We start from the raw sequence: 21,493 nt of genomic DNA on the forward strand, positions 1-21,493 counted from the left end.
GAAGAAGGTTGGAACTGATATAAAATATTTGTCGACGACATCTATGATAGCGCTAAATATATATATATGAGGATCTTAAGTACGAAGAAATAATTCAAGTTGAATTGGTTTCATATGAAAGGCATGTAGTTTTGGACATGTAGTTCAAACACTCAAATGTATAAAACCAACGGTGTGTGTGCAATCATTTTCATATATCTTATATGTCTGGCATGCCATGAAAACTTGATATGCATCTAAAGTTTATTTACATGGCTTATTTGACTATACTTATATGACAATCCATATGAACGATTTAAAACGTTTATAGCATATACAATTCTTGGAGAAATTCTTGGTCCTGAATTACCACATCCTAAGTGTAATTTGTGCACATATGTATCTTGCTACATGATAATATGATAGCAAAAGTTTTTGCCCCTGTATGATGATATTGAAATGACGATTCCAACAAGATCATATGAAGACAATTCATCTTTATCGGGAATGGTGATTTCATGATGAAACAAATCCGTTCACGTTAATATGGCTAATTTTTTATTATTAAATATCTACCAACGATCTTTTGAAGATGGTGCACAAGATTGGAATGCAAAGGCTCAAAGATGTGAATTGATGCTCTCATCAGGGGGAGTTAATACGCGTTGTACTCTTTTTTCCTTACAAAATTTTGTCCCACTGGGGTTTCCTTGCAAGATTTTTAAAGAGACAACCAAAAGGCGTATTGTTAGATATGTGTACTCTTTTTCCTTCACTAGAAATGGTTTTCACTGGGTTTTATTTTAGTTAAGGTTTTAACGAGGCACATTATCTATTGAATATACATTCAAGGGGGAGTGTTATAAATAGAATTATATTTATGGTGAATATCTATATTTTAGAGAGATTCTAGGGTTTGTTACTTGGTGACGAAGTTACTTTTTCTTTATAAATATAAGGGTTCTATTCCATTGTAAATCATCCCAAATCAATAAAAATTATGTCTCTCTACTTTTTTATGCTACTCTTCTTCTTTTATTATTTTATAACATGTCCTAATTATTATGTATAAAGTGAAATTCAATGTACTTTATTTAGATAAATTAAATTTACGTGTGTAAAATTACATATACAATCACTATAATACAAATTTCTTAAACTAAATAGGAGTAATATTTAAAATTAGTACCCCATTAATGTCTGAATTCTTAAACAGTGTAGCGTCGTTTCTCCTCGTATCAAAACTAAAAAATGGAATTTCGGGAGAACGAAAAGGGGGATAGCTTTTTTAGCTCGTGTTCCAATCCTCTTTCTCTCTCTACCTCGATGGCTTCGCTTCAAGCTCCTTTAAATATTCGCTTTTCACCCCTATCCATTTTCTTCTTCCCTTTTTCTTCGCTTTTTCCATGGCTTCCCTATTTTCTCTCCGAACTTCCAGTTTCCACAATCAGTAAGTTCTCTCTATTGCCCCCCATTTTCTCTTTATATTTACAATTATGTTTACCAAATTCCATTTGTTGAATCCTGAAATCTCTCAGCTAAACTTAAAGAGTCAACGAATTTTTTGCCTCTGGTATTTCTTAATTAAGTAATGTGCTTAGTATCAGATTCATTTCTGAGACGGATATAGAGGGGCAAAATGCGCACAGTTGGGGAATTAATAAAGCATTGTTTAATGGTGGAGTAGATTTGCGGATTTCGTTTTGTTTCACGATAAATTGCTTTGCTTTATCAGTTGTTCTCCGGAATCGATCTTACAATTAAAATGGAGATGAAAAAGGAAACCTTGATATATATATATATATATATATATATATATATATATATATATATATATATATATATATATATATAGCGTCAATTTCTCTTTTGTTCTTTTAGTAAATTAAAAGTAAGGCAATTTATTCAGAGAAACATGATGATGAAAATGTATTAACTAAAATTAGAGTAAATTGACTGGAATAGTGGAGAGGTATGCAGATGTCTAATAAAGTGAAAGACAAGTTCTATAGAACGACATTCATTACCGTACTATATGGCAAGTTCTTAAAAAAGATGCATATGCAATCATACAAGATTGGACGATGAGTCGATGACTAAGGGGACAACCAGACAAGTAGTACATATTGAAAATTAGAATAGGAGAAGATTGGATGAGAGGTGATCAAGTGATTATGATGATTGAGGATATTGAATAGGAGATGAGATAGACCTAAAATCAAAATTGAGAGAAGTTGTTTCATAAGATATACAATCTTGTGAAATCAAGCAAAGAACAAAATCCAGTGCAAGCAATGGTCCATATAGTGGCAACCAGTTGGGATTACGGTTCAAGGTTTAGTTGTTTTACACTTACATCAAGTTCGATGTTTGACAAAAGTGTTTTTTTTTCTTGTTACTGTGTAAGAGACTTATATATCAATGTGGAGATAAGTGTGAGTTATGGAGAAATTTTACTTTTAGAACTCCTCAGTTAGCTCAAAAGATGATTTACTTAGTATTCGCATGAAATAAGTCCAAATAGAGTGGCATGGATATAGTGACTCATGTAGTCAACCCCAACTAGTTTGAGGTGGAGCATAACAGGTTTATTGAAATAATAAGTGCAGTAGGAAAAGATCCAAATGTTTACAACTGAACAAGGAAGGAAAAGTTTTTGGTATTATCATTCTTGTACTAGCTCTATATTTGCATACAATGGTGGTATATCCAAAATGGCAAATGCAAGATTTGATGCTTCGTAGATGGCTGTCCTTCATCCAGTCCTAAGTTATCACTTAATTACCTCAGTTTAGCTGTCTGCACTTTTGTGTTTGAAGGGAGTGCAAATCATTCCACTGAAAAGCTTACTACCGACCTTAGATGAATTTGGCCAGGAAACTTTAAACACCAAAAGGATCCAAACAAGTCTACTAGGTTTAGTTGTTCATAAATAGATGCATTTGCAAAGGTCTAAATTTTTGTGAGAATACACAGGTAGATTATGAAGGTTCTTGAGACCTCTGATTCCTTTTTCAGACATTAAATAAAATTCAATATTGGCTCTTTTGTGCTGCAGAGAAATTGTCCAATCATGGAACTTAGAAAAATCTGTGTGTAAGAGACTATGTGCATCAAATATATATGTGAAAGACCACGATTTTGGCAGTCTAAAATACATCATGCTGCAAGGATATCTTTCTGCATCATTGTCCCAGAAGATATCAATGAAATGCATTACTTCAGCAGCTCTAGGATCAGCGGTAGCTGAAGGCAACCCTGATCAAAACATTATTGAAATGGATCCTTCTGTAGCTAGTTGTAACAAGAATGAGCTGGAATTCAGTCGAGTCAATTGTCTTGTGTGGGTGCTGCATGAATCTGCGAGAAGCTTTTCAGTTGCAGTGCAAACCCTTGAATTGACTAAAAATGGGCCTGAGCTTGCAATGGCATGGGTTGGGGTGGATGTGCATGCCTGGCATAAAAGCATTGCGTATCAGGTATGGAAGTGCAGCCTGCAGTTCCGTAAATAGAGATTTTTGACACACTGCATTTGTTTTTCAGTTTTTAAATTGTGAAGGTTGATATCAGAGTCAATTTTCTATCTTAAACACTTAGCTCATTAATATGATAATTGGCAAGTTTGCGAACTTTGGAAGCTATGCAACAAATAAAAAGCAGATGATGCTACACAGGTAGCAATTTATGCTTTGCTCAAAGCAGCAATAGAAGTGGAAGTGTTTCTTTCTCGTAACCGCAGCAACAATGTTTCTTCTGTTCATGAAATGTAAGTTTGACTATCTTGAACTCTTCATCAAAAAAAAAAAAAGTTTGACTATCTTGAACTTTTCCACACCTTTGTATTATTGTGTAGTTTAAAAATTAAGACTTAAGACTATCAATCTCTCGCTCCCTCAGTTTTTATTTTCTCTTTTGATGATATTCATTGTTTATCATGGAACTCACATCATGAACACCTATGTGTGTGCATGTGTTCTATATTTGGAGAAGGAAACTGCACGACACATTTTGGCGATCTTGTCTTTATTCTTATTTTCATTTTCTTCTCCTTTTTCCTTTCCATCAGCCTATTCCCAATCACCGACTTTCTTGGGGAGCGCATCGAAAGTCAGTTGAATATGAGGAATACAAAGTTGGTGCAGTGGTTTAGAACACTGGAGCTGCCACGGATAGCGGGAATGTTCATTCCTCTATTCAAGAAATGGTCTGTGGATTATGCAGGAAGGTATGTCCTTAAAATTCATTCTTTTCTTATCAGGTTATATTTGCTGTCATCATGATGCAACCAAATGCTCTTTTAAGTTTTTAACAGTAATATGCTGATTGATATCAGGCATGTTCTTTATGTCTCAGTTGCTAAAACATCTTATACAGAATTATTCAGTGGTGTTGCAGGAAATATTTTGGCTATAAGTTGTTGCACTGCAGTGAGGAAGTTAGGTTCAGGGAGAGTTTCTTGTCCTCTGTTTACAGCTTCAATTGAAGATGCACTAGTAGAGCTCATGAACTTGTCACATAGACTTGTTTCGGTTGATAAGTTGCACTATTTAGCAACTGAGGCTGGATTTGAAGAAGACTTCTTGTTTCATTTTGGTAGAAAGGTTCTACCAAGTAACAGTATTGAAGATGTAGAATTTTGGATAGGATTGGTTCAAAGAAAACTCAGTAATGCATTCCACAGAGAAAATGTGATTACAGACGAGCATACTTTTCACGGGAAGGTTAGCGTTTACTAATTGATTGGAGGCAATTAATGTTGTGAACTATCTCCTTCTTACTCTTGCATAAGAACTGCGGAATACCTACAAACTTATGATATCTCACTGTAACTCCCTTATAAAACTATGTTTCAGTTTTGAAATTCAGAGAAAGAAGGATACGTCTATGATTCTTATTCTCTCTGTTATGTGCACTTGTTATAAGAAATTTTGTCTTTAATGTTAAAGAAACGTTATATTGCAACTGGTTAACGGATAAACTTCTTCTCCCTATATCTATAATTTCTATAAAACATATTGATGATAGCAACAATAACAATAATTATGAAATAGTTAGTTAGAAGACTTAAAGGTTTCCCCTGCCTAAAAAGATAATGAAGATTCTTCGACAATTTGGATGCATCAGTTAATTATGAAGTTGATAAAATAAGTTATATATTGAACTGATTGTAGTTTCGAGGTCTGACAGGTTCAGGAAAATAGTTTAGCTACCCTGGGGCTTTTTGCATATTTGGGAAGAGAGACAAGATTGTTCCTCTCAGAAATGGGTGTAAAGGATCTTGATGAGCAAACTAAAGATTTTCTGAGGTATCTACAATAGAGAGCCTATTTACTTTCCCCTACTCTAGTCAGTGTGGTTTGTTCATTTGATTGATATTGGACAGTTTTTGTGCTTTCTCCCTGCAGTTACTTAGAATGCGGTAGCCTTCTTATGCATCCTGAATTCTCCACTCTGTCCGAGTATCAGCTCTTCATGGAGGTTAGTACTTATATTAATTTGGAAGACAAAGGAAATAAACAATTGATTAGAACAATTCTCGCAGGTAGTAGCGAATGAAATTGGATGGCTCGACTTTTATGCTGCATCTGCTACCAAGTTTTGTGACAAAAGAAGATCCAAACAACATCCAATTCAAGCAGAGAAAGAAATAATCTTGTACACTGTTTTAACTGTATGCTATGATATTATAGCTGGATTTGCTCACTATAGCAACTCTGCGCAGCAGCCATTAGATGCAGATTTACTGGACTTCTTGCTTCAGAGGTATCAAATCATTCTGAGAATGCACTGTTGGAAAGTCTAAATGTAGCTCACTTTTTAGCTGATTTCCATCAATCTCTTTAGTCAGAGTCTGCTTTCTGGATGCCTGGAGGACTACTGGGCAGCTTATGATAGAACAGGGTATGTTGCCTTTAACGGATAAGAGAAGATACCTTCTGTTGATACAACATTCCAATAATGTGTTGTCTATCTCTCTCGAGCAGAGAACTGCAAAAAATTGCTGAAAGAAGTGCATCTGATCCAGCAGCATCTTTGATTGTTAAAGGTGGCATGAGTTCATCCATCATATTGGAAGTGAAGGAGAAGCCAACTGAGTTGATAAAAATGGAAAATCATCAATATGGATCTAGATTGAATCAGATACAGGTACCAGATTGAATAAATAGGGACTGCTATACTGAGTTTATCCTTAAATAAACCATCAAGATAGTAGTTTATGAAGCCCTTTACAGAATTTTCATTTCTCTTATCGAATGTCAGGCCACCAGCTCCGGTGTGATGGACCCTTTGATGTTGGTGGAGTTGGATTGCTCTACTGCACCAAAAACACGTCAAAATTTTCTAACAAAATCTACGACCAAGCTGATATCTGCAAGTACGGTAAGTTACTCCAGTTATTCATATCAAATCAAAAGAGTATGCTCTACAGTTGTTAACTTTGTATTGCATTGTGCTAGGATATCTGGATGGGTACTGAATTGCTCTTTACGGACATATCAGATGCTTTGAGCCTACTTATAAAGCAGTTGAAAGGCCGCCAACTAACAAAAAGGGAGGGAAAGAAAATGAAGAGAACGCTGGGTGATATTGCTAACCTTGTGCCCATAACCATCTTAATGCTACTTCCTGTAAGCATCAACTATATGAAACAATGGATTTCCGTCTGTCTGCTCAAAGCTTCATTTTTTTGGCTGAATGAACTGGTCTTCTAGTCCACTGCATGCTATATGCTAGAAATGGTTTAGGGCCTATAGTAATTTCACAGATGTCAGAGATGATATGACCATGTTTAAGGGACTAAAAAATAAGCATGATAAAATCTTTTTATAAGGCATTGAGTCGGAAAATGTGCCATGTCTATCTTGGTCCCAAGATTACTAAAAACTTCCTACTTTTTTGTCTTCTACGGTATTGTATTAATGGAAGTGTATTGATTCTAATAGTTGCTGTACAACAAACTTCCTTCACGAACAACTTTCATCTAGTTTCAGGATGTCAATGTGAACAATATTTCTTCCCTATTGTTCTCACAAAGAGCTTCTCAAAGATTCACTTTGATAAATCTAACAGGTTTCTGCCGTAGGTCATGCAGCCATGCTAGCCGCGATCAAGAAATATGTCCCGAGCTTGGTAACTGTAATCTATCATTCTACACATTATTCCTCCTGCTGTTATGTGCTTATATATTTTTTTTTGTGTTCCCAGATTCCTTCTCCTTATTCTTCCGAAAGGCTTGATCTAATTAAACAATTAAAGAGAACGAAGAAGAAGAAGGAAATCCAAGCCCGGAGCAGCAGTGACGACCCTTCTTTTAAAGCTGTAAAGTGAATGAAAGCTGTGGGAAACAACTTTAGTATCATGGTTTTGGTTCGGCTCAACTTTCTGTAAAGTGGCAAGTCGAGTTGCATATACCTCATTGTAGCCAATGCAAGAAACTGGCTATTAGGGGAAACTGAAAGAATACTTCGTTCAAAAGCACCTTTACACACAAATCCTGCTAAATTTAGTTCTAGAGAAAGCAACTTTGATCAAGTGTATTTGGTTAGGCATTATCTGACAATTGTTCATATTGGCCATGGTTTAAAATGAAGCTTTCTGAGTTTCAAGGATTCATTTTTGTCCGCAATATTTTGATGTGTACACTGACTGACAAATAAAAAAAACTCGTACGCTAGAAGGAGGGCTTGAACCTCCGACCTTGTGGTTAACAGCCACACGCTCTAACCAACTGAGCTATTCCAGCCTGTCGGAATTAGCGAGCATTAAATAATTTTGATTTCTAAAATAAGGAATATTTTTTCAAAGGCAACAAATATTTATTAAACAACCTAGTCAAAACAAAGTTACATCAGGAAAATATCTTTATTCTGGATTTATTAAACAATATGTTTTTTTTCAATTCGCTTTAGCATTGACAAGGTCAAGTGAGCCATAGGTGTTAATTCATAGAGAATCAAACTAATTAACGAATATCTTCGTTTTTCTTCTTTTATTTGTTTCAAATTACAATGTATTTATTACTGAATTTGTAGGATGCTTTGCTCAATTTCCATAACGATCTTTTTTTGGGGGGGTGGGGTGGGGGAGGGGGGCGCTAGCAAATAGATATCTGATTGCATATATAATTTTGGTGGAAGTTGCTAATGGAGCAGTAAAAAAGGCTAAAAGGATAAAATTGTATAGTGCCCCAAAAGCTTAAGTTCTAATAATTGCCCCTTCTATATTAACTAGCAGGTTATGCCCGGGCTAAGCCCGGGCCCGACGACTATGTGAGTAATTAATTTGTATCTAAATTTATAATTTGGTTTAATTATTTCTTCGTCAATTCTCAACGGCAACACTATCTTGATATTATTTAACAACAATTAAGCCTTTTAAAAGAGCCTTAAAGTATATTCATCAAATAGTATGGGCCAACCTAAATGGTGGATAGCCTCTATGTTATCTGATTTTTAAATTTTTGTGCTAAGATTATTTCACATATATATTTTTATCTCATGTCCCTGGGACCCAGTTAATCAAATAAATATTATAATAAAGTTATAATTAACTTAAGCTTGTAATAAAATAGAGTGCATACCTTTTGAACTTGAGATTTTATTTGTGCTGAAGGCAGAAGTTATATGTAATGGGAATTGAGCAGCCTTTGAGCATAGCTTTGAAGTCTATGACATGCATCTCTCTTAGATTATTTTTAGTCAGTAACTTTATCCTTTTCAATTGGGTATGATCAGGTGTGGAGGTTGTGATAACTTATTCAAGAATTGTTTTTTAGCATCCTTCTTTGTACTGATTTTGTCAAACCTAAAATATTTTCCGTCTATCCAATATCTTGTAATTTCTAGGGAGCCCATGGAGCTCCTTTTCTAGCTATTTATTATCGACCTCTCCCGCTATTTACTATCGAATTTGCTATTTCCTTGACTAATATAAAATATATATACATTCAAATATAGTAATTCAATTTTTATATTATAATATAAAGAACAATTATTAATGTATATGCTATTATGGAGTATATATTTTGACACTTTCACGGATATTTCATCCAACTCGTAAAATTTATTTTCTACTCTTATTTAAAAAATAATGTTTCTATTTGCATTCTAGTACTATTAACATGTTCGTTTGATTAGTTTACTTAATTTCATTTATATAAATGTTAGTAGTAGTACGCCATCTCCCCTCTAACCCCTCACCATCTTCAAAAAAAAAAATATGTTAGTAGTACCTTTTTGTAAAGTATATTGATCTCCCCTTTCCTTTTTAAGATTTCGACTCTAACCCGTATTCTAACAATATGGGTTTTGTAGTAATTCGTTTGTCCTTTTTAATCCTGCAATGCTAAAATTAGTATTCGTGAATAACAATATGGGTTTTGTAGTAATTCGTTTATAACGAATTTCGGTACATATTCTTACAACATAATGCCCTTCGGGCTAAAAAAATACTGGAGCCACTTATCAATGGCTCATGAATAAAATGTTCGAAAAACAAATAGGAAAGACTATGGAAGTATATATAGACGATATGCTCGTTAAGTCTTTGAATGCAGGCGACCACCTGAAGCATTTGTAAGAAACATTTGACATCCTCAGGGAGCATAATATGAAGCTTAACCCCGAGAAGTGTGCGTCCAGGGTCAGTTCGGGTAAGTTCCTAAGATTCCTAGTCTCACAAAGGGGAATTAAGGTAAATCCTGATAAAATCAAGGCCATAAAGGACATCCCGGATCAATTGTCTAATGTAAAGGAAGTCTAGAGGCTCACAGGAAGATTGGCAGCTTTGAGCAGGTTCATTTCTCGTTCATCGGAAAAATGTCATCATTTTTTCGCACTACTCAAAAAGAAAAATAATTTCGAATGGACACCAGAGTGTCGGCAAACCTTGAAGGAGTTGAAAAAAATATTTGTCAAGCCCTCCGTTGCTCTCAAAACTAAAAGAAGGTGAAACGTTGCTAGTCTACCTCGCGATTTCAGAAGTCGTGGTAAGTGTAGTTTTAGTCCGAGAGGACGAAGGTACACAATCTCCCATTTATCACGTTAGCAAAATTTTAACGGGAGCAGAAACTCGCTACCCACATCTGGAAAAGCTGGCCTTAGCTCTCGTAGTCGCCACTCGAAAGTTGAGGCCCCAATTCCAATGTCACCTGATAGCTGTGGTGATTACTTTCCCTCTGAGGAATATCCTCCATAAACCCGAGCTCTCGGGTAGATTGGCCAAATGGGCCAACGAAATTAGCGAGTTCGATATAGAATATAAATCGAGGATTACAATTAAGTCTCAAGTCTTGGCTGACTTTGTGGCCGATTTCAGTCTGGGACTATTGCCTCTGGCAGCCAAAGAGACAATAATGGTGTTAGAACCGATATCAGGAGTTTGGACCTTATTTGAGAACGGAGCTTCAAACGTAAAAGGGTCCAGGCTCGGAATAGTCTTGATCACGCCTTCAGGGGAAACTTTAAGGCAAGTCATCAGAACGATTCCTTTAACTAACAATGAAGCAGAGTACGAAACTTTGATTGCAGGGCTTGAATTGGCCCGGGGACTTGACTCTAAAGTCATCGAAATCAAATGTGATTCGCAGTTGGCGGTGAATCAGGTCTACGGAGTTTTTGACACCAAAGAAGAGCGTATGCAACAATACGTGGTAAAAGTTCAGGCTTTATTGGCACGATTCCAAGAGTGGTCAATTACTCATATACCGAGGGAAGACAACGCGGAAGCAGATGCGCAAATTTGGACTCATCGACAGAAATCCAGGGATCGGAATCATGTATGGTAGTACAACTGATGAACTCAGTCTTGGACTCATCAGCTCTGTTATTCCATCTACATTCTAAGGTTAAGTATTTTATATTTTTACTGTTATTTTATTATCTTTTGAATCAAATTAACTCATTTGTCTAGAAAATACGAACAAATTCAATTGTACCGTTTTACGGGTAAACAGCTTGACTCGAGCTCAGACAACTCACATGACGAATGGATCATGCTGTAAGAAGTGTTTATTTGGCAAGATGATCAATCATTAAGCCAAAAGTCAACAGTTATTGACAAAATAAAACTGGCATTATATACCCTTTAATAACGATTAGCATCGATCTGTTTGTTGGATTATTAATCACACTTTGTTTTCATTACCAAACGTGAATTCGGGAAAGTCTAAATTAAGAGACACTTTCTCCAAAAGCTAAAAGTTACTACTGTATCACGAATATCAATACATTTAACTAATATGCAAATTATTTGCTTTTATTTTGTAAGTTACTAAATTCACTTAGAGTCAATTTAACATTTTACTAATGTGCACTTACGTGGTGTAAAGAAGTGTAGTTTAAGCTTATTTGCCAAGTTACTTATTGGTGGTTACATGTAACTATCCAATAGTATAAGTTAAATACTCTTGTCGAGTTACGTACTTGTTATAAAAAGATTATATCATTATTAAATAAAAATTAAACTCAATTTCAGAAGCACAACAATATAAATGAATGACTGCAATCACATCAAATCTCATGCATCTTTCGATCATTTCATCAAAGTTGAATCTCTACAAAGGTTCGAAAGGAAGAAGAAAAACAATACAAAATGTAAATAGGAAAAAAGAAAGAATAAGCAATATGTTAATTGCTTGTCTTTCTTTTTATTACAAATGGCAAATGGGATTCACGACACAATCAAATTCAAACAATTTTTTAGAATTCACTAACGAGAGGGGCGTGGTCGTAGTTCATGAACACATTGCTGTAAGTTAAACCAGCCAAACCACCACCAACTAGTGGTCCAACCCAGTAAATCCAGTTTCCGGCGAAGTTGCCACTGGCCACTGCTGGACCGAAAGAGCGGGCCGGGTTCATTGAACCGCCGGAGAATGGACCGGCAGCCAAGATGTTAGCACCAACAATGAAACCAATGGCAATGGGTGCAATTGTACCCAATGTTCCCTTCTTTGGGTCAACTGCTGTTGCGAACACTGTGTATACCAATGCAAATGTGATAATAATTTCCATTACAACTCCTTCGGTTGCTCCTACTCCAGCTGCCACACCGTGGATTGGAACAGCCTGAAATTTTGATTTAACCATAAATATCAAATTCTGTTACATAAAATGGCAATTAGGATATAAATATTGGACTAAAACGGCTTAAAAATACTCTTAATATGGCATGATATTGTCCATTTTAGACCAACCTCGCATGATTTCCCCAAAATGCCTCACATCACTAAGAGTATCCAACTTCTTATTATAAGCATTATTTATAATAATTTGGCTATTTTTTTTCAAAAACATTTGAAAACAATATTTATTCATGGAATTTGATCAGTTTTCGAAATTGAAAACTTTTTTCAAATTCCCAAAAATTGGTCTAAGACATTTTTTGGGTGAAATTTTTTTTTTCACTCACAAACTTCAATTTTTAAAAATTATTTTCAACACAACTTCAAAAACTTTTTTTTCAAGTTTTAACCAAATCTATATATCTAAGCTAGCTAAGTATATTTTAAGAAATACTATATGCTTAGAAGGACTTACCAATCCTCCTGTGACAAATTTGAGGAGGTAGGAAGCAGCAATGGCGCCCAAAAGCTGAGCAATCCAGTAGAACAAGCCCGTAATAATGGTGATTTGGCCGCCTAGAGCTAAACCAAAAGTAACAGCTGGGTTAACGTGACCCCCAGAGATGTTAGCGGCAATAGCAACGGCCACGAACAGAGCCAATCCATGGCAAACTGCAACTGCTACTAGCCCCGCCGGATCAAGAGCAGCATCTGCTGTCAACTTGTCTGCATTTTTATGTAGAATAACAATCAAAATCAAAATACCCAAACGAGTAGCGTAGATTTACCAGCTATAACTAGTTACTTACCATATCAGGGTATTATGTATATAATAGGTGTTGTAAAAGCTCTCCATCTATCTATAGCAACATCATTATATAACATTCATTCACTTTAAAAATCAAGCTTTTTATGAAATCAATTTTTATGTTATGTTATAATATATATTCGCTATAATACTACTTTGTTATAATATCCAAAAAAAAATCGGAACAAATAAGGATGTTATACAGAGAGGTTTGACGGTATATATTTTTTTGTTAATTTACATGTTAATTGCTAGCTCTATGCATGGTATCATTATGACTTAAAAGTGAGCGTTACTTTCTCGTTAAGAAACTTTACGTACCAATATTAACAAAAAAAATATTTCAGCGTAAACAAAACTACGTAACGTATTTGAGCTCATTAGTATGTATTAGTAGTAATAAATTATTCCCTCCGTTCCAAATTAGACGAGGTACTTTCCTTTTTAGTCTGTTCCAAAATAAATGACATAATTTTAAATTTAGAAATAATTCAACTTTAAACTCTTCATTTTACTCATTTTACCCTTAATACGAAACTTTTATAATCACACAAATGTTATTGCCCCACAAAGCTTTTACCTCTTAAGCATTTAAGACCACAAGTTTTAAAAATATTCTTTTTTTTCTTAAACTTTGTGCCGAGTCAAACTATCTCATCTAAATTGAAGCGGAGCGAGTAATATAAATGAACGAAATAAAGAGAGTTACTAACTGTAGGCAATGGCGGAACCAACTCCGGCGAAGACGAAAAGCAAGGTAGAGATAAATTCAGCAACATAGGCCTTAATAGACCCTGAGCTAACTGAATCGTCAAAACGTCCAAAAGCTATGCAAGGCATTTTCAGAGAATAATAATTTCTTCTATGAAGCAAATTAATAGACAGATAGCAGATAAAGCTTTTGGATGACTTGAAGAGCCCTTTTGTCACCCTATATATACTGAAAATATTACAATAAAATATGGTGTCAATTAATGCACTTCTTGAGTTTTCCCCTGTAGTATGCTGTAGGGTGGTACGAGCATCTTTTTGTTATTAGGGAAATACATAAGAATACACATGAACATGCTTATCCAATGCTGATGTTTGTTACAAAACTTAGCTGTCAATAACATGCTTTTATGGAAATGTCTCGAAGCTCGTAAATAATCATCCATGTGATCCCATCAATAAGACATTTTGGGTGGGTGGGCCGAGGAAAAATATATATTTTTTGCTGTTTCATAAAATAATAATCGATAAAATATATATATTTTTGTATATATATATTTTGACAGGCAAATTAATGCAATTAGTTTTAATCGACTTAAAATAGAAAAGTATTTTTAGTCGGTCATATATATATATATAAAAATGGGTCTTGCTAACATGTACCATAGTACATGAAAGTAGTATCTTAGAGTTGTACCTGCTTTTAAATTCTCAAAATATCCTTTACCATCTTTTTAATAATGAGGACGTTTTTGTCTATACACTTATACCAATGTAAATTTTCATCACGTGACCTCTCTATTCCTTCTTTTCCGACAATTTCATTCCGCAGAATTGTTCTTGTCGATTATTTTTTCGACGAATTCCTTGTCCCAGTTTCTCCAGCGAACTCCTCATGTTTCCTCTTTTCTTCTGCCATTCCTTTTGCTTTCCTTCTGGGTCGGCTTCATTTTCGGACAAGTAGTGGAAGCCTGAAACTTTGAATCTTTTTTTATTTGTTCGTTTTCCATGATTCATTGCTTACAGTAGTCCTTGAAATAATCACAAAAATATGCAATTGGTAATGACCCAAGATAATGATTCATATTATTGCTATGCTCATGATTAATTTAGAATTTGATTTAGCCGGAAACAGGGGATAATAAAGTTCCCACGGGAGAGAGATCTGAAAAGTAAAGGGATCTTTACAAATAGCCGGTCATATTCATTATTTTACTTTTTCTAGCCATATACATAAATTATATATAATTATACATATATAATACGTATATTATACGTCCATATCAGCTATTTTTAATTTAAGTGATTGAATGAGCGGCTATTTGAGTTAATTCTTCAAAAGTAAAAGAGAGTAACAAAAGGGGAGAATTGAAGGAGATTGTTTGGCTTAAATGTACAAAAATATCCCTGAAACAATAAAATGATAAATGCAACTTAAAGGGTAAATTCTAGAATTTAAAAATGGGTACAATGCTAACATACTACCTTCATATATATATATATATATATATATATATATATATATATATATATATATATATATATATGTGTGTGTGTGTGTGTGTGTGTGTGTGTGTGTGTGTAACTTTTATAAACATTCTAGTTTCAAGATACGTGTGTTGCACGTGAAAACCATGTCTCTTAATAAAAGAATTATATACAATAAGTATAAACTATATATAATAGAAAAACGTCCAAATAAATAAGGGTGGGTATAGTTTGGCAAACCCCAAATCCAAATCGAAATCTGAATTCTTTGGATTTTTGGTTTGGATTTTCGGATTATGAATTGGATTTTGGATTTAATTTTTAAATTTTTTGGATTTTGGATTGGATATTCGATTTGGTACTTTGAACTTTTGGATATCCAAAAATCTGAAATTCTTATACTTTATATTTAGTCCATTATCCATATGTCAATAGTAATAAGTTCAATACCTTAGATATTATCTCATATATTCAATATTAATTACTAAGTTACTATGAGCATATTTTCTATTTGGACATGATTTTACTATTTCTACGTCTTATCGGACGTATTAATGCCTATCTTGTATTTTTTATAATAATTTCATTACTTGAATACTTTATTTGGATGATTACAGTGAGAATGAGGAACTTTTCAGGCAATTTAATACGGGTACTTCATTTGGATATTTATTTTTGTAAAAAGAAGAAACATCTCAACTTATAAGCTCAAAATCGAAAATCCAAAATTGTGATGACCCAAAGTGTCATCTTTAAATTTAATAAGTAAGTCTGTGTTCTAAGACCTCGAAAAGCAGTATTTATCATTCCTCGATTTGCATGCGCAGTCCGTATAATTTTTCGGAAAGTTTTTGTGTGAAAAATGGATTAAAATATGAAATAGAGCTTTAAAACTCAACTGAGTTGACTTTGGTCAACATTTTGAGCAAACGGACTAGGATCAGTATTTTGATAGTTCCAATATGTCTGTATCGTGATTTGGGACTTGGGCATATGCTCAGAATCGAATTCCGAGGCCCCTAGCCCGAGATATGAAATTTTGATGAAAAATTAAAAGTTTGAAAGCTTAATGATTTTTAAGAATTTACTGATGTTGGATTTATTGATACCGGGTTCGTATTTTGGTTTCGGACTCCGGTATAGGTCCACTATAATATTTATGACTTGTCTGTCAAATTTGGTGAGAAACAGAGTTGATTTGCCGTGATTCGGACGCCCAGTTATGAAAATATAAGTTTTAAAGTTTTCTTAAAAATTTTCTTTGATTTGGTGTCCGATTCGTAGTTCTAGGTGTTATTTTGGCAAGTTCGTATGATATTTTAGGACTTGGGTGCATGTTTGGTTTGGAGCTCCGAGGGCTCGGGTGAGTTTCGGATAGGCTACGAGATGATTTTGAACTTAGAAAATATGGTTTTCTACAACTGGTAATTCCTTCATCGCGTTCGCGAAGGTACTCTCGCAAACGCGAAGAGCAAATTGGACGGACGCATCGCGATAGAGGGAACGCTTTCGCGAAGGGTCGAGGTGCAAAGCTTCACGTTCGCGATTGAAGCCTCGCGTTCGCGAAGGGTAAAATTTGGGTAGCACAAAATTGTGGCACTGACCGCGTTCGCGAAGGGTAAAAATTCGAGAAACAAAACTTAAGTTCTAGAAAATGGGATTCATCCCATTTTCAACCATTTCCAATTTTTGAGCACGGGTAAGGCGATTCTTGGGCGATTTTTACGGGAAAACATTGGGGTAAGTGTTCCTTATCCTATATTGATTATATTTCATGATTCCATACTTATTTATATCATGAATCCGTGAAATTTTGGGAGAAAAATCAGATATTTTATAAAATCTTCCAAAAATAAATATTTAAGATTTGAAGGTCCATTTAACATCGGAATTGGATAATTTTTGTACGGTTGAACTCGTATCGGAACGGGTGTTCGGATTTCGTAAGTTTTTCAGGGATTTGAGACGTGGGTCCCACTATCGAATATTAAAATAAATTTCGGATTTTTATCCGAAAAATTAGTAAATTCATATGGAATTAATTCCTATGATTTGTATTGAGTATATCGAATTGTTTGTGAATAGATTTGACGCTTTTAGAGACAAATTCAAAAGGAAAAGCTGTGGTCGAGTAATTGATTGGAATTTGCAAAGCGAGGTAAGTGTCGTGGTTAACCTTGACTTGAAGGAATAGAACCCTTAAATTATTTGTTATGAGAAATGTATGTGAACGACGTATAGACGAGGTGACGAGTGTCTATACATCGTCAATTTAATTGTTTGCATAATTATTTGAAAATCCTAAATTTGTTTTAATACACGAATTAATTGTTATGATAATTAATTTTCTCCTATTCTTTGTCAAATATAAATTCTTGAATTCCTGCAATAATTGCTACATGCTGATTTGATTTATGTGCATTAATTACTACTTGACATTTAGCATATTAAATAGTAAGTTACCTATTTTCTCCACGATTTTCATAATAAATTGCTATTTGTCATTGTTTATTTTATAATTAAATCACAATTATTGTATGCTTGTTGTTTTAAAATTTTATATTAATTATTGTATTTATTGCGAAAATTTCTTCTATAAGAATTGGTAAATGGATATATTGGAGGAGCTTGTTGTACACCGCAACAGAATTGATTCAAATGAATATATTGGGGGATCGGGTTGCACACCGCAACAGACTTATTAAAAGTCCATATTGGGGGATCGGGTTACACGTCACAACAAACTTATTAAAAGTCTATATTGGGGGATCGGGTTGCACGCCGCAACAGACTTGTTTAAAAGTCCATATTGGGGGATCAGGTTACTCGCCACAACAGACTTATTTAAAAGTCTATATATATACTTGATTAAAATAAATATATGGGAGGATTGAAAATAAATATGTTGTGGGAGCGGGTTGCACGTTACAACGAAAATTAATGGAAATAATAATTAGTTATGACTGCTGAATTGGTTTCAACTGTTAAAATGAGTTACATGATTTATTTCCATTATTGTTGTTATTACTATTATTGCGCACAGGTTATTGTAAGTGACATGATTACTCGGCACTTACCAGTACATGGGGTCCGTTGTACTGATACTACACTCTGCACTTCTTGTGCAGATTTCGAAGTGCAGATTTCAGAGTTGGTCCCAGCGGCGTACCATAGACTTGCTCGGATTTCAGCTATTCAGAGGAGACTTGAGGTATAACTACACAGCATCCGCAGTTCTGAAGTCCCCGTCTACCTTATTTTAGCTGTGTGTTTCTTTTCAGACAGCTTTATTTTATTCAGACCTGTATTTGTATTATTCTAGAAGCTCGTACACTTGTGACATAAATTTTGGGATGATATTTAGACACCGTTATTTTATGGATTATTCACTACATTTTAGACTTTACTTCCGCTTTTAATTCTTTGTTATAATAAATTTAAAAATTATTTTAAAATGGATAATACTATTCTAACGTTGGCTTTCCTAGCAAGTGAAATGTTAGGCGCCATCACGGTCCCGAAGGTGGAAATTTCAGATCGTGACAGTTGGTATCAGAGCACTAGGTTACATAGGTCTCACGAGTCACGAGTAAGCTTAGTAGAGTCTGAAGGATCGGTACGGAGACGTCTGTAATTATATCTCACAGGCTACGAAGTTTAGGAATAATAACACTTCTTTCTTATTCTGTTGTGCGATTTATTTCTATCATCGATGATTGAACCATTCTACTCTTATTCTCTCGCAGATGGTGAGAACACGTAATACATCTACCGATGGACAGGGACCAGAGCCCACGGTGGCAACTATGGCCAGGGGTAGAGGTCGAGGCCGAGGTCGTGCTAGAGGCCGAGGCCGAGGCCGAGGCAGAGGTAGAACTCAGTCTAGAGCTCGAGCAGCAGCTTCTGTTGTAGAACCTCAGGTGGACCTTCAGGAGGAGGTTCCAGTTCAAAATATACCAGTTGGACCAGTTCAGGTCCCGGAATGATTCATAGCTACTCCAGTGCTTCAGGACGCTCTAGTCCATTTGGTAAGTCTTATGGAGGGCGTGGCCACGAATGGTACATTTCCAGTGGCACCAGCCGTCTCACAAGCTAGAGGAGGAGCACAAACTCCCACTACTCCTGCTCTGGAGCAGATGGCTCCCCAGAATCAAGCTCCAGCAGCCCCACCAGTTGGGGTAGTTCAGCCAGTTGTTGCGGCACAGACCGGTGATAGGCCCACCATGTATTTTGAGGCCTTATTGAGACTGGATAAGTTTACCAAGATCTTTCCAATTCACTTCAGTAGTACACCTTCTGAGGACCCACAGGATTATCTTGACTGCTGCCATGAGGTGCTGCGGAACATGGGTATAGTTGAAACCAATGGGGTTAATTTTGCTATATTTCAGATAACGGGTTCCACCAAGAGGTGGTGGAGAGATTATACATTGACTAGACCAGTTGGATCGCCTGTACTTACCTGGGAGAAGTTCTCTCAGCTATTTCTGGAGAAGTTCCTTTCTATCACACTGAGAGAGGATTACTGTAAGCAATTTGAGCGTCTATAGCAGGGCAATATGACTGTTACCCAGTATGAGTCCCGTTTTGTGGATTTAGCCCGTCATACTCTCATTTTACTACCTACTGAGGGAGAGAGAGTGAGGAGGTTTATTGAGGGACTCACTCACCCTATCAGGCTACAGATGGACAAGGAGACCGGAAGTGAGATTTCTTTTCAGGCGGCTGCTAATGTCGCGAGGAGGATCGAGATGGTTCTTGCACAAGAGAGGGGGCAGAGGTCTGATAAGAGGCCTCGTCAGTTCGGTGGTTTTAGTGGTGCCTCGTCTGGAGGCAGAGGTAATTTTGGTAGGGGTCATCCTCCCATACCATTTCATTCAGCACTGTAGGCATCTCACGGTGTTTCAGGGAGCCACGGTCCTATTATGCCTTACTCTGGATAGTCAGCATTTAGTGCACATTCATCTCCTATAAGTGCACCACTACTCCAGAGTCACTACAACGGTTATCCGGCCCATTCGGGTCAGCTTCAGCTTCAGCAGCCACGACATCAGGATGGGTATTATGAGTGTGGGAACATTGGTCACATCAGGAGGTATTGCCCTAGGTTGGCGAGTAACAGATCTCGGCAGGATTCTCATGCCATCATACCGGCACCGGTTGCTTTACCGCCTGCTCAGACAGCTAGAGGTAGGGGTCAGACAGCTAGAGGTAGAGGTCAGGCCATTAGAGGTGGAGGTCAGTACATTAGAGGTGGAGGTCAGACCGTTAGAGGTGGAGGCCAGCCAGCTAGAGGCCGTCCCAGGGACGTAGTTCAAAGTGGTGGGGCTTAGCCCCGATTTTATGCTTTTCCAGCTAGGCCTGAGGCGAGTCATCTGATGTTGTGATCACATGTATTATTCTAGTTTGCCATATAGATTCTTCAGTTCTATTTGATTCAGGATCTACTTATTCCTATGTGTCCTTCTATTTAGCTTCATATTTGGTTATGCCTTATGATTCTCTGAGTGCTTCTGTGTATGTATCTACACCGGTGGGAGACTCTATTGTAGTAGATCATGTCTATCATTTGTGTGTGGTTACTATTGATAGTCTTGAGACTAGTGTGGATCTTCTACTTCTTGATATGGTAGATTTTGATGTCATCTTGGGTATGGATTGGCTGTCACCTTATCATGCTATATTGGATTGTCATTCCAAGACAATGACCCTAGCCATGCCGATGTTACATCGGTTAAAGTGGAAAGGAACTTCTGGCCATTCTGCCAGCAGGGTTATTTCTTATATGAAAGCTTGATGTATGGTCGAGAAAGGGTGTCTAGCCTATTTGGCTTATATTCGTGATCCCAGCGTGAATGTTCCTTCCATGGACTCAGTACCAGTGGTTCATGAATTTCCAGAAATATTTCCTGTAGATTTGCCGGGAATGCCACCCGACAGAGATATTGACTTCTATATTAATTTGGCTCCGGGCACTCAGCCCATTCCTATCCCACCATACAGTATGGCCCCGCCAGAGTTGAAAGAATTGAAGGAGCAGTTACAAGACTTGCTTGATCAAGAATTCATTAGACCTAGTGTTTCGCCTTGGGGTGCACCAGTACTATTTGTAAAGGAGAAAGATGGCTCTATGCGGATGTGTATAGATTATCGACAGTTGAACAAGGCCACTATCAAAAACAAATATCCGCTGCCAAGAATTGATGACTTATTTGATCAGCTTCAGGGTGTCAAGGTATTTTCGAAGATCGATTTGAGGTCTGGTTACCATCAGTTGAAGATTAGGGCATCTGATGTCCCTAAGATAGCTTTTTGGACTCGATATGGGCATTACGAATTCCTAGTGATATTATTTGGGTTGATAAATGCCCTAGTAGCATTTATTGATTTGATGAATCGAGTGTTAAAGCCCTATTTGGATTATTTTGTGGTTGTATTCATTG

General features: G+C 36.1%; 2 protein-coding genes and 1 non-coding gene across 4 annotated transcripts; 1 reads left to right on the forward strand and 2 right to left on the reverse strand.

The window, feature by feature from the left end:
• The first annotated feature begins 1,223 nt into the window (after positions 1-1,223).
• Positions 1,224-7,606, forward strand: LOC104105055 (uncharacterized). 2 transcript variants are annotated; one of them, XM_009613284.4, is made up of 14 exons: positions 1,227-1,429; positions 3,038-3,458; positions 3,654-3,745; positions 4,046-4,204; positions 4,364-4,700; positions 5,167-5,285; positions 5,385-5,457; positions 5,522-5,742; positions 5,824-5,880; positions 5,964-6,126; positions 6,241-6,360; positions 6,438-6,608; positions 7,051-7,110; positions 7,186-7,606. In XM_009613284.4, exons 1-14 carry the CDS (start codon positions 1,386-1,388, stop codon positions 7,306-7,308), a joined length of 2,160 nt encoding a protein of 719 aa, XP_009611579.1. In that variant the 5' UTR covers positions 1,227-1,385; the 3' UTR covers positions 7,309-7,606. The 2 variants fall into 2 exon arrangements, with proteins under 2 accessions (XP_009611580.1, XP_009611579.1); XM_009613285.4 differs by lacking the exons at positions 7,051-7,110; positions 7,186-7,606 and having other exon boundaries at positions 1,224-1,429; positions 6,241-6,355; positions 6,438-6,546.
• Positions 7,607-7,649: 43 nt separating this feature from the next.
• On the reverse strand, positions 7,650-7,723 carry TRNAN-GUU (transfer RNA asparagine (anticodon GUU)). The gene has a single exon. It is a non-coding gene; the product is annotated as a tRNA-Asn (tRNA).
• Positions 7,724-11,484: 3,761 nt separating this feature from the next.
• Positions 11,485-13,760, reverse strand: LOC104105056 (aquaporin TIP2-1-like). The gene is made up of 3 exons (XM_009613286.4): positions 13,565-13,760; positions 12,519-12,769; positions 11,485-12,047 (listed from the first exon to the last, which is right to left on the reverse strand). The coding sequence occupies exons 1-3, from the start codon at positions 13,689-13,691 to the stop codon at positions 11,679-11,681; spliced, it is 747 nt and encodes a 248-aa protein (XP_009611581.1). The 5' UTR covers positions 13,692-13,760; the 3' UTR covers positions 11,485-11,678.
• Between the last annotated feature and the right edge of the window lie 7,733 nt (positions 13,761-21,493).

This window comes from Nicotiana tomentosiformis, chromosome 6, assembly GCF_000390325.3.
Source record: "Nicotiana tomentosiformis chromosome 6, ASM39032v3, whole genome shotgun sequence".
Taxonomy (NCBI): Eukaryota; Viridiplantae; Streptophyta; class Magnoliopsida; order Solanales; family Solanaceae; genus Nicotiana; species Nicotiana tomentosiformis.

Excerpts from the sequence above, each read along its gene's own strand:
- LOC104105055 (XM_009613284.4), top strand. The coding sequence starts at position 1,386 with ATGGCTTCCCTATTTTCTCTCCGAACTTCCAGTTTCCACAATCA. Across the intron at positions 3,459-3,653 it reads ATAAAAGCATTGCGTATCAG|GTAGCAATTTATGCTTTGCT; the intron begins GTATGGAAGTGC and ends GATGCTACACAG. Across the intron at positions 4,701-5,166 it reads AGCATACTTTTCACGGGAAG|GTTCAGGAAAATAGTTTAGC; the intron begins GTTAGCGTTTAC and ends GAGGTCTGACAG.
- LOC104105056 (XM_009613286.4), bottom strand. The coding sequence starts at position 13,691 with ATGCCTTGCATAGCTTTTGGACGTTTTGACGATTCAGTTAGCTCAGGG. Across the intron at positions 12,770-13,564 it reads TGGTTCCGCCATTGCCTACA|ACAAGTTGACAGCAGATGCT; the intron begins GTTAGTAACTCT and ends ATAAAAATGCAG. Across the intron at positions 12,048-12,518 it reads AATTTGTCACAGGAGGATTG|GCTGTTCCAATCCACGGTGT; the intron begins GTAAGTCCTTCT and ends TCAAAATTTCAG.